The 15786-nt window shown below is 39.6% G+C and overlaps 1 protein-coding gene across 11 annotated transcripts in view; it reads right to left on the bottom strand.

The window, feature by feature from the left end:
- otofa (otoferlin a) overlaps positions 1-10621 on the bottom strand; it is a 96258-nt gene extending 85637 nt beyond the window's left edge. For 8 of the 11 annotated variants that reach the window (XM_037749988.1, XM_037749987.1, XM_037749994.1 and 5 more), the window contains exons 1-2: positions 10271-10621; positions 1593-1651 (exon numbers count right to left, since the gene is read on the bottom strand). In XM_037749988.1, the coding sequence (XP_037605916.1) occupies positions 1593-1651; positions 10271-10352 (141 nt within the window). In that variant the 5' untranslated portion in view covers positions 10353-10621. The remainder of the gene's footprint in view (positions 1-1592; positions 1652-10270) is intronic. The other 3 variants (XM_037749993.1, XM_037749997.1, XM_037749990.1) reach the window with 2 other exon arrangements.
- Between the last annotated feature and the right edge of the window lie 5165 nt (positions 10622-15786).

Genomic DNA, 15786 nt, shown 5'->3' with positions numbered 1-15786 from the left:
CAAGTGAGGATGAGGGAGATTTTGGGTTAGAACCTTAATTAGGTGATGAGACGTGATCCTTGGCTGGCTCATTGGTCAGCACTGTCCCATCACAGCATGAAGGTTTGTGTGGAGTTCATTCTGTGTGTTTCTCCCTGTGTTTATGTGCAGTAAAGTATCCTGGTAATTACATCCATTTCGGAGGATTCTGCACCTCACTATTTACGTGCGATGCCAATGTTAAGTGCCATCAAAGCGGCAACCCTCCGGGGCTAAAAACTGAAGCCAAAAACTGCAGTTTATCAAATGGCAAATGAGGCTGGCTCCAAAAGTGAGTCAATCCCCATAAACCCCCATGCCCAACTTTACAGCAGAGATAAAAACACATTTACAGCCTGATACAAAAACTGGTTTTGGTCTCAAAAGCTAATTTCCCCATCCATGACAACTGTGTGGGGGGTGAATTTTATACAACTCACCCGTTTATATTATATTAAGGCTTAAAGTTATGCATAATTAAGGGCGTGGCTGCTTTGAGTGACAGGTGGGTGCCATCACAGCTGCTATCTGTCTGCTAGGCGTCGCCTCAGCTAATATTGAACTTGACCTCTCTGCCGTGTTTGTGTTGTCGGTGCCTTTTGAAGAATTTGCTTTATTATGTCTCATAAGTTGTTGCAGCAATTTTTGGGTTGATAACATTTGTTACACAGATTTGGTGCTAAATTGAACCATTTTTTACCACTTGAGAATTGATAAAAAATGATCAATGATCCCTCCAAAATACCACATTAAGACACCAAGACCTTGAGGAACACCATAGAAAAAGCCATGCTGTGATTTGGTATCAAAAACTTCTGCAAGAATTGCATTTTTCGCCGATTAGATGGCGAGCACATCTGTTCAGAACTGCTCAGAAACCCCAAATTTGGAGCGTTATTTAGCGTCCTACCCGACAAGCTAGCGTGACACGGTTGGTACCAGTGAATTCCTAGTTTCATACCATATCAGTACCTTCACTTTAGCTGTAAAACTGAACCTGCTACAGCCTCTGAAAGACAGTAAAGTCTTGTCTCAGATGGTCAGATTGTTTCACTCTCAGGAGGTGCTGAATCTGATTTGACATTAATATGATGTTCTATATTCTTGATGTAATGCAGCTTTACTGGAAAGTGTTTCACAAGAAGCAATTTTCAGGTATTAAATACCAAGAACTGAAACCTGATGGAAATTTCTTTTTGCCAGCTCCATTTAAATGAACTGATTAGACAATAGCAATCAAATTATGAGATGCTTCCTTTATAGCAGTTACAGTAATTGAGTCCTGATTGTGTAGGTGTAAATCACTTATATCCAATGATATCCTCCTGTTAAGTTTGAGTTGCATTAATGTCATCACTTAAATCTGACAACAGACATATATTAAAGTAAGAACATCACGTCTCCTACTTATTGACTTCCTACCCGGTTCATTAAAAAAACCTGCAGCCAGTGAAATCAGGTGTTATCTGCAGTGGAGACGGGAAGGTTGTGGTTTCTATTAAGTTAAGAGATAATTGCCTATCGGTCATTATGGCGATGGGTTAGTGTATGACCGGGGAAATGAAGACACTCACCTCATTAAAGGGGGCCACTTCCTCACAGTTCTCTGCCACTCGGCTGTAGAAGGACAGACCTGGAAGGTGAGGAGGAATTCAGAGGTTAGAAACAGATAAATGATTCAATAAAGGCATTGCATTTATTCTCATTTCAGTTTGTGACAGCGCACACAGCATGGACGATTTATACAGCACAGGCAAAAGCAATAAATCTTGGTATTTATTTTCATCTGCTTGCGTTATGAGACCGGGTAAGTGTCTGTCATAGTGTAATAAATAAATGAATATGACAATTTTGCAGGATTCGAAACTAGTAAATTAAAAAAGTCAGTAAAAACTGAAATATGTCAGATAGCAGTGGGAAAAATTGACTCAAGTACTGCAGTCAAGTAAAGTTTCACCGCTTTTACTTGACTTGTTCAATGAGTCATTGTAGTGGCCGCCAACTTAAATCAAAGGGCCACTGATGCACCATGGGTATGTGGTTTACGCAAGCATAAGAGTACATTGTCCATGCAAAATGTATGTGTTTCTGATGATTTATTTATCCAAAAAGCAAGCAAACAAACAAACACAAAGACAACATGGATGTCGCTGCTTCTCTTGTTCTGGTAAAAGAAACATAAGCCCACCCAGGTGCATGCTGGTCCTATACCTGCCTACCTACCTATGTAACCGCATGAGCCCACAGTTTTACCCAATTCATAAACAAAAGAAAACAAAATACCAATTATGCAAAAAACTGAATATAATAAACAAGGAAATAATTAAACTAGAATAACTAGCAAAAGAAAACTATAAAAAATCATATCTTAATAAAGTAAACATCTAGAATAGCAAATCAAACAATACTACTTATTATTAGTAAACCAACAACTAAATACTAACAACAAAAAATAAAAAGGTGGGGTTTTAAATGCAGGAGTATTACTTGTAATAGACTATTTTTACTTTGTAGTTTAGGTACTTTTACCCGAGTAAATAATTGCTGAGAGACATTTATCAACATTACTGTCTAAAATCTGTTTCCATTTGTCACATTAAAGACAAATGAATGCATTAAGCACCTGATAAACACACAAGTGAGACCGGCTGTGTGGAGCCACAGGAGACAGAGAAGAAAAGCAGACAATTGAACGGCTACTTTATGACTCATTATGCGACAGAATTAAAACAGATAGAAAAAAAAGACATCAGCTGGATAGAAATAACATAAAAGAAGTGAGGGTTTTTGCCAAGATTAAAGAATTTCCATGATTCAATGATGGTGAAAACAATGATGTCTTTGTGCAGTGTTTATTCAAGGTTATACACAGGGAAGAGAGCCATTCACTGTACAGTAACCTGACTCACTCATGCGTGCTAAAGCCTGTGTTCACCTGGTCGCTTTGTGATGCTCATGAATGGTGCCAGACAGCCGAGCATATCCTGCTTTGTTGCGGCAGTTTGCTTTGTGTATCTGACGCTTTGTGTGGGTGTTGATATTTGTTTGGGTGCGTCAGGACAGCTGATGTGTACTGACACACATCCATATGTGTATATAAACGCACACACGCACAGGGACCTACAAAGTGGATTACAGCCCCGGTCTGTATGGCTGTAATTATAAGTTTGAATAGAAATAAATTCTGCCTTTGCTTTGATGCGTTATTATTTGTAGGGCTGGGGCGATACACCTTTCTCCCGATTCTATCACAATACTTGGGTGCCGATTCGATATGTATTGGGATTTTTAAGTATTGCGACATGATATTACGATTTATTACGATTTGTGTTAACTTTTTTAACACTAGACAGTGAGAAAAAGTTGAATCATACACTTCTAGGGACTTTTACTTTGGACAATATCTAAATTAATACAGTAACAATGTTTGATTTTCAGCATGTGTAGAGATGTATGTAGTGATGTAGATGTCCTGAAGTATAATATATCAGTCATTGTCAGGCATTATTAATTAATACATTTCCTTCACAAATTAGTGGTATTTTCTTTTTAATTTATAAGGGACCTTATAAACCTTATTTCTATATATACAGTATATTTGCCTTTGTTAACACCTTATTTTGAAAACTGGACGTAATTACACGTGTATACTTCCGCTAACTTCCCCAAGTCCGTCTCTAGTTCTCCCCGTCAGCTCTGTACTCTTTATACATCCATGGTCAGCTCCATCGGGGATGTTTGAATGCATTTAACATAAATGTCAGTATCTGGGTGCTCTACAGGTATAGCGTCGGCCGATTTGAGTGAAGCCTGGCGTGTGAAACCCAAAGTGTTGCCATACTTTACCGTATGTGTAGTGTTTACCACTTTGGATTTAAAATGTGAGGGTGCAGGTCGTATCCACGCAGACCCTTCGCCGTTTTCTGCTTTGTCATTTCGGCTCACCGCGGCCGGCTGCGCTTTGTTTTGGTTGACGGATACGGAACGGATATGACGTCACGTTACTCGGTCTACAACAATAAAAGCGGTAACTTCCTTCTACCTCCGTATAGAATCAATTGAAGCAAATTCATTCTATCTTCTGATATAGATCTGGCATTGAAAAATCTATTCCAAAATCAAAAAATAAACTTGTAATTATTTGTGCTGAAAAGTATCTTTTCACACATTCACAGAGCAAAAGACCTCTGAGTTTAGAAGAGAAAAATACACACAAACACGAAAAAGCAAAACTGAAAATACATTATGCTTCACACAGCTTCATCGGTGTCATTTTACCAATACAATTTGCCCATTTCGACTCTATTTCATAAATGTTACCATCCCTCTTTTCCACCACTCTCTACAACCTTACAAAACCCACAACCTTTGAAATATGTTTTTTTTTTTTGAAAAAATAAACACCACTTAAATGTCAGAGAGGGAAAGAGACAATAGTCCTCCCACATTATTCAAAACAGAGGCATCGTTGTCATACCAGTGTTTCCATCTAACCGAGACGTGGGTTTAGAAAAGTAGATCATGAGAAGCTTATGTAAGGTGCTCCACGCCAAACTAAAACAACAGTCTGCTAATCAGGTTGCCTTTTGGCCTCGGTGGAAACAGTGAGCGATAGAAACACTGAAAGAACCAACCTGTGGTGGAAGAAAGAAAAGAAATGGCGAGTGCTTTTTTGTTTTTTAGCAGACAGACGGAGATGAAAAGAGTAAAAGAGAAAGATGGAGGACATTGTGAACAGATGTTTACAGAAATGAGGGCTGCAGCGAGGTGCTTTTCTTCAGCTCTACCTGGATCTATAGGGTGAAACAGAACAGAAGGTGTAGAATAGAAAAATGGAAAGCATTTTGTTAATCTGCTTTAATGTTTGGGATATAATCAGAGTCTCCCTGTATGCCTCTAAGCACCTCATCTTTGTCGTTCCATGCTGTGGTTTCATTTTCTCTTACTTCCTGACCAATCTACGAGCCGAACAACAGACGGTGCACCTACTCAATAGGTCTCACAATTCAAACTTAACACAGTAAATGTCTGCTCCCCGCTGAGGACGTAAAGAAAAGAGTTTCAGTGTGCTACGAGGAGGAAAGGGAATTTAAATGATGTCTGTAGGATACAGTAGATTACACAAAGCTCTCTTACAGCACAGAACATATTGAAGATTTAGAGTTAAAAGGATGACAAATAAAGAAGGGAGCTGGGCTGAAAGAAGCAAGCTGTCATGGAATAACTTAAGAGCAGAAATAATGCTTTAATTTAAAGTGTGCAGTGTATGAGTGTTATCTTGCAGGCTACTGTGCAGAGGCCAGGCATATGAGCACCAAGAGCTGGAGTGTCATTCTTTGGTAAAGCCAGGAGCGACAGATAACAGTGAGGATTCATCAAAGACTTGTCACAAAATCAATTAAGTTTTGATGCCTCCCCTTTGAAGATTTCATTGCCCATGGTAACAGATAATAATGAACCAGTTAAAGCCTGCCTAGATAGGAAACTCTACAGTCTTCTTTATTGATTTTTTGTAATATTACACCCTGAATGCAATCGATTCACTGATTTATGGCTTTTATTTTCTCTAAATATTGATGCTGTTTGATTCTGGATTATGTATGTTTAGGTAGGGCTATCATAATAACCGCGATATTGACGAGCCAACCGTGGGGGATGGCAAGCAACCGCCTTAAATGCTATGTTCAGATTTTTTCTTTTTGGAATTCTTTGCAATGGGAGTGCCGCATTTTTACACTTTGCGACAAACGAGATGCTGACCGTCTAATCTGCACTGAGCGCTGCACATATGGTGTTTCTTTCTGGTCGCCAAGAGTTGAAATTGTTAAACTTTGGGTAAAACGCTACATTGGCCAACTGTCACATCGTACATGTAGCTACAAGTTCTAACAACAACAACAATGGAGGAGAAATTAATACACATAGACCGGCAGGTCCGTCCTCTCTTCCTACGCGTTCAGCCTTCCCTTCATCCCGACAAAACGCTGCGCCTCATTGACGGTCTTTGTTCCGCATTTAACAATAAACAAGTTTTTAATTAGTTTTATCTGTCATTTAAAAAGCAACAATATACCTAATAATAGCCTAAAATAAAGCTTATTTATACAGCACTAAAATCAGGATAAAAAAAGTAATTTGCAAAAAAACAACAACTTGCAATTATACCGCATATCGCGCTCATTCTTTCACCGCGACAGCTCTATGTTTAGGTCTCTTTCCCTGTTAAATATAACATGTGGAGTCGGCCTTACGTACATAACATCGCCCCACCAACCTCTCTAGGGGTCATATAGGGTTTGATATGCTCATTGGGGGGCTGGGGCTTCCTGCCAGACCTCTTCCTCTCCAGACAGGAAGTTGCTTGAGCTGAAAGCACTCAGGAAGCGCTACTGACAGTCTGCAGGGAAAAAAAAAATGACTCAAAAACCCACACCGATTAAAGAGGCTGGGGACGCAAGACTTGACGCAAATAGAAGAATTGACATACAAACAAATTGTCATTAAGATTCAGATTATTATATTTTTAATAGATGGGTGCCTTTAAATGCAATTGAGGGAAGAATATATAGATACAGAGATGGAGGGAGAAGATATAGTTTTAATTTCAGGATGTGAAAAAGATAATCAAATTTCCCGTTTAGCATTTTTTCACTGAGTGGCAAAGTAGTTTGTAATGAAGACACCACCCTCCTTTAACTGGAAAATAATACATTTATAGCAAAATACTGAGGCTCTGTGGTGATTCAGAGTACGATGGGTTTGATCCCAGCTCGTATCTGGAGTTGCATCGCTCTCACTCGCCCACCTTTCCTGTGACTCTCTGCTCTCGGTTATCTAATGACCCACGATTGTCAAAACACACACTTTACATCTGACCACTCAGATGAAGTGATTTCTTTCTTTCCTTTTATTAAATTAAACCTCATGCCTTCCATCAAAAGGTTTTAGTTAAGATCTCTTGCTGAATAAAGAAGCACTTTCAGAATGCCTTAAAACATGATGTAACATCGATGTCACACAGTCAGGCTAATCATGAAACTTGGAGCCCCTACTGTGCAGACATGGAGAGACTTAAGAAGATATTACTTGGCCAGAGAAAGGACAATATCTGAAGATAATAAAACAAAGCAATTCAATGATGTATGGAAACCTATTTATGAGGCCCTATAAGTACTTGTGATGGAGCTGAAGAGAGGAGGAGAGGGGATACAGCTAGGAATACACAACAGAGAGTAAATGTGTATATGTGATGAAATAATGGGACAATAGGCTTACTTGTATGTTTCACAGACAAAGAGATACAGTAGATAGATAGATAGATAGATAAATAGATAGAGAAAAGGGGCATCTCAGGAGAACACCTCAACATTACTATAGACCAGGGGTCTGCAACCTGCGGCTCCGGAGCCACATGCAGCTCTTTAGCTCCTCTCCAGTGGCTCCCTGTGGATTTATAAAAAAAAATAGTTGAAATGAATAAAAGAGTGCCCGTGGCGCAGAGAAGATCATCCTATCATTCTGTCTTGAATTAATAAAAAAAAGAAAAAAAAATGACTCTCGGATGGGAGCCGGCTCACATCGTTCCCTTAAAAGATCTGGCTCGTTTACGACCGACACATCACTAAAGAGTATAGAAGCAAAGAGACGAAACTCTGCTGCCATTTTGGACCGAAAACGCCTATTATAAATCCAGGAAAAAAAGTTTGGAAATTTGTGTTTGGTGGATTATTTCTCTGTTGTTATAATGCTAATTGGCATTGTATTTTACATCGTTGGAAAGCCTGTTTATGGACCTTCACAGTGATGTCCAACTTGTAAGGATCATGCATTTGTGGGATGAGCAGCACAGCTGATTATGTGGGTAGCGCCCAAGAAACATTTGCCAAAATGCTCTGCCAATGGTAAACAGTGTATTCTCCTGTTGGTACTGACTCTTGTTTTGAGTTGTTTTGGTCTTGTTTGTTCCTTGTTACTGATAGAGAGTTCAATCAACTCAAAACAAGAGTCAATACCAACTTGTTTCTGGTGCCCTCAAGAGGCATAAATAAGCAGTTACACCATATTCTGTGACCCATCAGATTCTGAAACTACAGTTGGTGTTGGTACAGGTGTGTATAGTGCATCTGGTATCTAGGCTACAAAACCTTTATGGTATCTACGCCTACTGTTTGCAAAGAAAATTGCATGTGCACTTCTGCTTTTTTCTTGAACAGCATTTGATATAAGTGGAAAATCAGTGAGGGCCACTTGTGTCTTGAACTGGGCAGGATTTGAATTAACACACTGACTGAATAAGATACTGCAGGGCAGAAATTTGGGGTAACACACACATCGTTGCTTTGGCTATAACAACTTAGCAAACAGATGAACTGCAGCTACTGTGCCTGCAGTTGGTCCAAGAGGGGGGGGAAGACGAGCAGACGATCTAATCCTTGACTTGGATGACACGGTTCATGTAAGATCAAGACTCTGGTGAATTCACTGCAGCACGACACTGAAAGCCATCCTCTCTCTGCAGTGCACACACAGTCATGCACACACGCTATCACAGAGTAGAAGGGATGGGAAGAAGGGTTGGTCTTGTAACATATAACACAATACTGATGCTGACAGCAGCATGTCTAATCAGAGATCAGTGGGGAATGAACACCTGTCATGTGTCAGAGAGCGGACTGATCGCTGTCCAAGGTGCTGAAACACACACACACACTCCTCTCTCTTCCTGTCTCTGCTTCTCTCTCTCACACACAAAGAAACACATGAATGAATCCACTGATCTCCCTCCAATCAGGGTTGGAAATGAACTTTTTTGTCTACCTGCCACACTGGCTGGTGGATTACACATTTTACCAGCAACTCAATAGATTACCGTTGTTGTTTTTTTGGGCTGGTGAGTGAATCAAATCTAGCAGCCACTTGCATTTGGCTGCATGGTGGCCGGTGCTAATTTCCAACCCTGCCTCCAATCCCACAGTTATCCCTGTTTCCTCTGAACAGCAGGTGCAGAGGATAATGACTGTTAGGATAATGACTCTTTAGGAGCTATAAAACGCCAAAGGACTAGTGGATTGGCAATTACCCTGAAGGTATGATAAAGGAGACACCCACCTCCAACATCCTCTCTTCAGTAATCAATGCCATCAGCTTTACTGGCTTCTCACCCTTATTGCTTTATGGGTAAAAATGACCCAACAAGTAGTGAAAACACGAGAAATCACTGTAATGTCACTATATTCCCAGGGAAAGCCTACAAACAGTTAAGTTATACATTGCCTTTCATGTAAACACCCTATTTCAAATACAGTTTCTGTAATACTTTGGAATTAGAGCATGATATGAATATGAGGGAGTAGGCTATACTAAATGCTTAGCCTATAACAAGTGCAAAATGATGAAATAAAGTCCCATTAGGGGTTGGATTTTTGTGTAGTATAATTTAACTCGTATAGGCTAATGATTTTGTTCTCTTTTTTTTTTATATGAATATTAGTCCAGTTCCAACCAAGACCAAGAAAGTGGATCATATCAGTCCAGTTCTGAGGTCTCTACACTGGCTCCCTGTCTCTCAGAGAATTGATTTCAAAATACTGTTGCTGGTTTACAAAGCACTAAACGCAAAATACATTTCTAATCTTCTGCTATGTTCTGAACCATCCAGACCTCTCAGGTCATCTGGATCAGGTCTGCTTAGTGTCCCCAGAGTCACAACTAAACATGCAGAATCAGTTTTTATGCACCAAATATCTGGAACAAGCTCCCAGAAACCTGCAGGACCAACTCCAACTCTGAGTCCTTTTAAATCAAAGCTTCAAACTTTCCTGTTTGCTGCTGCCTTTTATTAAACCAGATAATGATCTTATATACTGCACGAGAGCTTTTACTCTTGTGTGTTATATTCTATTTTAGCTTCTATCCTATAGCTTTTATTTTTAACTTGTTTTTATTTTTCTAATCTTTAATGTTTTCATAACTGTTTTAATTATGTCTTAATGTTCTTTTGCACTTTGTCTCAATGTTCTTGAATGTTTATGTAAAGCACTTTGAATTGCCCTATTGCTGAAATGTGCTCTACAAATAAAGCTGCCTTGCCTTTGGATAAAGTGCGCATGGATACATCAGAGCGCAGCGCGTCTCCAAAGATGACCACCAACTTTTTACGCACCAGCGCTGATTATCTCCCATCATTATAATATCAATCAAGGCTGATTCAATCCAACAACATGCAGGCTACAACACAGAGATGTTCTCCTACCTCTGAATGTAACTTTGGCGATCCGGTCTCCTTTCCCCCGGAGGTGAGCGACCGTCTTCAGGTGAACCATTAGAGCCATCATGAGTCCACGCTGCTCAGAGTGGGAGTGATTTTAACTCCACACGGATCCACACAACTTGAAGCAGGTTTTTGGTGCAATCTGGTGCTTAATGATCTTCAGCTGAGTCTCTCCTTGGACACAAAAGAAAGCGTTTTCCATACGAGCAGCAGCATGTAGAATATATATTTTGGGACACACAGAAATAAGAATAATGGTTTAATTATAGGCTCCAGTTCACATCTCCTCTCTCGCTCCGTGGCTGCTCTGCTGGGTCTGTCGAGCATCTCTGTCGATGGCACTTGGTTTTACTCTGCTCGTCATGCAGGAAGAAGGGAGGGGGCTTCAGCTCCAGATCCTCTACACTGTGAAGAATTTCCCAGTAAAATAACAGTAAAGAACTGGCAGCAGGGTTTGCCTTTATGTTACTGTAAAATTAACATTATTATACTGTTGCTGAAATTTACAGCTTTGTACTGTTAATGAAAAATACTGGTATTAATTTCACAGTATTTTACAGTTAATTTACTGTTTAAAGATACATTATATATCTGTTTTTCACCTTTCTTTTACATTATCTTACTGATTTGTTTTAATGCACTATTTATGTTTTTACATACATTTTAATAAACATTATTTTTTGCCTAGATGAATAGACTTAGCAGGTTACAGACATAGGAATAGTCACACTAAATACAATTAAAGGCACTTGTTAGGAAAAAGGCTAAAATAGACTTGTTGACACTTTTCCCAAAAATGTGTGTCTCTAGCTGGCTACAAGCACAGAATGCAAACCAGAACAACATGTGAGTGAAGAACAATAAAGCTAATTCACTGATTTTACAATCATGTACAATGTACAAGCCTCACATGTGCAGATCAGGTCCCAGAATTAAACAAATACTGCATGAAACTGTTACTGATGATACTTTAGACAGCTGATCAGCAGTAAAGTGATGTTTTTTAAGAATGCATTATAGTTCAGTTAAAAAACAAACAACAGGTTTTCTTTTGTATTAACAGTAAAGCACTGTTTTTAGCAATAACAGGTTAATACTGTTGAAATCCTGCTGTAAATTAACAGCATTGTTTACAGTGTACCTTCAGCAATACAGCTCCAGCCTCGTGGGGATGAATACTGCTCTAATTGTAAAACATCAGCCCAGCTCTGGGATTTGAGATAAATTCACTGCCTCCCTTTTTCATGGAGTAAAAATCTTCATGAGCCTGCTGAACACCAGATTTATATTCTTTATCTTCACTGCAGACTGTCTGCTCAGTTAAAAAGACTCTCAAAATAAAGAGCAGAAAATACTTTTTTTTATCTAATTTCTGCACACAAAAGGCAGAAATTAGTCTATTATTACATATCACATCCAGACAGGACACATTAAAACACATTTACATAAAACAAATACAATACACCAATAGAAGCTACATTCAAATTAACATATTTTTGCCATATATTAATAAAGGATAGACTATTTCAACAAGTCACAGTGTTTCTTTTTCATCTTCTTATTAGGGCTGTCAATTAATTCAAATATTCAAAATTAATCGCCTGATTAATCGCTATTAATCACACATTTTTTATCTGTTCAAAATGTACTTTAAAGGGAGATTTTTCAAGTATTTAATACTCTTATCAACATTGTAGTGTGCAAATATGCTGTTTTATGCAAATGTAGGTATATATTTATTATTGGAAATCAATTAACAACACAAAACAATAACAAATATTGTCCAGAAACCCTCACAGGTACTGCATTTAGCATAACAAATTCAGTCAAATCATAACATGGCAAACTCAAACCCAACAAAGGCAACAACAGCTGTCAGTGTGTCAGTGTGCTGACTTCTCTATGACTTGCCCCAAACTGCATGTGATTATCATAAAGTGGGCATGTCTGTAAAGGGGAGACTCGTGGGTACCCATAGAACCCATTTTCATTCACATATCTTGAGGTCAGAGGTCAAGGGACCTGAAAATGGCATATTTAGTGCAAGTGTGGAGCGTTATTTAATCCCAATCCTGTTGAAATAGCACGACATGCTTGGTACCAATAGATTCCTTAATGTTTTCTAGTTTCATATGATATCTGTAGCTTCGCTCTAGCTCTAAAACCTGCTACAGCCTCTGAAAGACAGTAAAGTCGGTCGGGATCGCCCGTGGGTCTCAGAGGGTTAATAATGCTATAAAGACTTTATCATGACCTTAAGTTAGGTTTCTAAAATTTACTGTATTATAGGATTAAATATTATTCTTTAGGACAGATGCTGAGTAAAATGCAGTTGCCAGGCAACTTCTCCCCCCCCCCCCTCCCCTTTACTAAGGCTAAATTGAGGTCAGGGGTCAAATGAGCTTTATCCGTTGGTCACACAGGGTCAGATGTTGGGTAGTGGTCGTTGTTTCTGCTCAGCAGAAACCATGTTTTACACCTGCTGGCTGTAATCCATGTATCTGTTACAAGGAAAGACCAGCAGGTAGGCAGCTGGAAAGACCAGCAGGTAGGCAGCTGTGCCAAGAGCCTGCTGACAGGTCCTGAGGGGATTCTCTGGGAGGAAAATGAAGAATAATTCACTGCTTCACCAGATGTTGGTGCAATTTTAAAAGATGTAAAAGACCAACACCTTCCCAGAGCACTACTGCATCGGCATTTTTCATGTGTGGGGGTACTTACCATAAATTTACTGACAAGGATAACGGCAATAACGATACGGGTTTAGAGTAGTTTGTTATACTGTATATAGAAGATGGAGGGGAGGATGAGGGATGAAGGGATGTGGGTATAGGGATGAAGGGAAATGGATCAAGGGATGTAGGTAAAGGGATGAAGGGATGTGGGAGAAGGATGGAGGGATAAGGGGATGAAGGGATGAGGGCAGAGGGATGGAGGGATAAGGGGATGAAGGGATGATTCTTGTTCCTGTATTCAAATGAGACAGAGAGAGAAAAGAGAGAGGAGATAAAAAAGGAGTTCAGGGGGAGGGCTGAGAAATGAACAGATCAGGTGTACTTAAATACTTAAATACTTTTGTGCAGAAGTTGGATGTGTTTGAGGTGTGGTCTTTGTTCCCCAACTTAGTTATAAAACGTCCTATATTTGAGAACACCTGGCCTGTAGCCTTTTTGAAACATGCAACAAGTTTAGCTCAAGAAAAAACTATGTACGCAAATCTGCAAATCTGAATTACACCTCATTGTGTAAATAACAAGTATCACACTTAACTGTGCTGGGAGTTTATTCAGAAACGCCACTATTAGGAGTAGCACAGTGGCACTGATGGCAGCAGGAACCCCTCTGACAGTGCTGTGATGTTTCCCTGCAGACACAACCAGACTATCAGCACAGCTTATTGGTCCTGCCAAGATATAGGAACCGCCTGTCAGATACTGTAAGAATCATCTGCTCACACAAAAATACATACACTGTGTAGTGTCTGACACGTTGACATGTATATTCAACAACTCTGTCACTGTTATTTTGCCCTCCCTCACTGATATAAATGGGCAAAATAACAGTACAGTATAGCACAATACAGCTCAACAGCACCACAAAATGATAATATAGTTGAATCAACACCTCTCTAACAACAAAAACTGAACATTATATCATCCGTGAAAGTATAGGATTTATTGCACCGCATTAGTTTTAGCTATGCACCGAATAAACTGGCGACTGAGTGTACATCTAAAGAGCGTTAAGGACCAGTTTTCCCTTTGAGCTTGGTGTTTCTGTTTACTGAACCACCCTATTTTTAGTTACTGTCTAAGACCGTTAATTAGAGGGTTTTCTGACTCTCCCAGAAAATACGAGAAGCACAAAGACAACGGTGGGCTGGAAGAGCTGGTTCAGTAATTCATCATCTCTGTATAGGAGATACCCCAAAGGAGTAGCACCAACAGACAGGACAGACTGCATGTGTGTTAAAGAAAGTTGTGTTTTAAACCCTCTGAGACTGTCTTTCAGAGGCTGTAGCAGGTTCAGTTTTAGAGTTAGCGTGAAGACATGATATCATATGAAACTAGAAAACCTAAGGAACCAACCATGTCATGTTAGCTTAAAGGGAAGAAGGCTAAATAATGCTCCAAAGTTGGTGAGGAAAAACTGGTGTGGCCATTTTCAAAGGGGTCCCTTGACCTCTGACCTCAAGACATGTAAATGAAAATGGGTTCTATGGGTACCCACGAGTCTCCCCTTTACAGACATGCCCACTTTAAGATAATCACATGTAGTTTTTTGCATGCAGTATAAATGTGTTATTTCTGCCTATTCTAAAATGGTGTATCTTAGAATTACATAAATTGGGTATCACTGTAAAGCTGAGACTCTTGTGGATCCAGTGAGCCCAACTGTATTCATGTGTGAAGATGTTAGTCCACATAGTAGCCATTTCATTGTAGTGAGACCATTTCTTGAAACATGACGTCACTGTATAAAATGACCTGTGGTGACCTCTAGGATAATCACAGCCTCATGAAACTTAACAACCACAAACTACAGACCTAGGGCATTTAGAGGATGGATGGCTTTACTAGGTAGATTGACAATAAGGGGGTTTCTGAGCAGTTTACACAACAGAAGTGCTCGCCATCCAATCGCTGAAAAATGCAATTCTTGCAGAAATCTCCAAATGTCAATGTCGCAGCATGGCTTTTTTTATGGTGTTCCTCAAGGTCTTGGTGTCTTAATGTGGTATTTTGGAGGGATTATTGACCATTTTTATCGGTTCTCCAGCGGTAAAAAAAATGGCAAGATTTATCACCAAATCTGTGTAACAAATGGTATCCAACCGAAAATTGTTGCAACAACTTATGAGACATAATAGAGCATGGGAATGACCATCACATACTTCCATCATAAAGCTCTAACTAATTTTAATTAATGAATTGATGTTTATTTCTGATTAATGACTGGAAGAACTTGACACAGTGCTGAGCAGCATCTCTGAGCAGCATCTTCCCAGCTTTCAGATGATGTACACCACTTCTACAGCTGACCTGTTATCTCCCACTAATAACCCCCTGTACCTCCCTAAAAAAGACAAAAACGTGTCTTTTGTGGGTCTCAGAGGGTTAAACATGGTTAAACTAACAGCCTTATGTAACACGTTTGGTATACACAAATGACAAAAGAAATAAAGTAAAACTGGAACACAACCCTCCGTTCATGTAAACTCAGCTGACATGCAGTCCAGCTTGATACAGTAAATCAGCAGAGATGGCCTACTTCATCACAAGCATCCTGTCACCTCACTTGGGGGAATTATAGCAGGACTTGACATAAATAACCTCAGGCATGCGTATAACAAGACGGGGCACCTTGTACTTAGTATACTGAGCTGTTTGAAGTGTCGCCTGAGGAGCAATCCAACCCTCTCCCTCCCATCTATGTGTGTGTGTGTGTGTGTGTGTGTGTGTGTGTGAATGATTGGCAGTGTCTGAGCACTTTTACAG

Source organism: Sebastes umbrosus, chromosome 18 (genome assembly GCF_015220745.1).
Source record: "Sebastes umbrosus isolate fSebUmb1 chromosome 18, fSebUmb1.pri, whole genome shotgun sequence".
Classification (NCBI taxonomy): domain Eukaryota; kingdom Metazoa; phylum Chordata; class Actinopteri; order Perciformes; family Sebastidae; genus Sebastes; species Sebastes umbrosus.
This window is presented reverse-complemented; position numbering and strand designations above follow the sequence as displayed.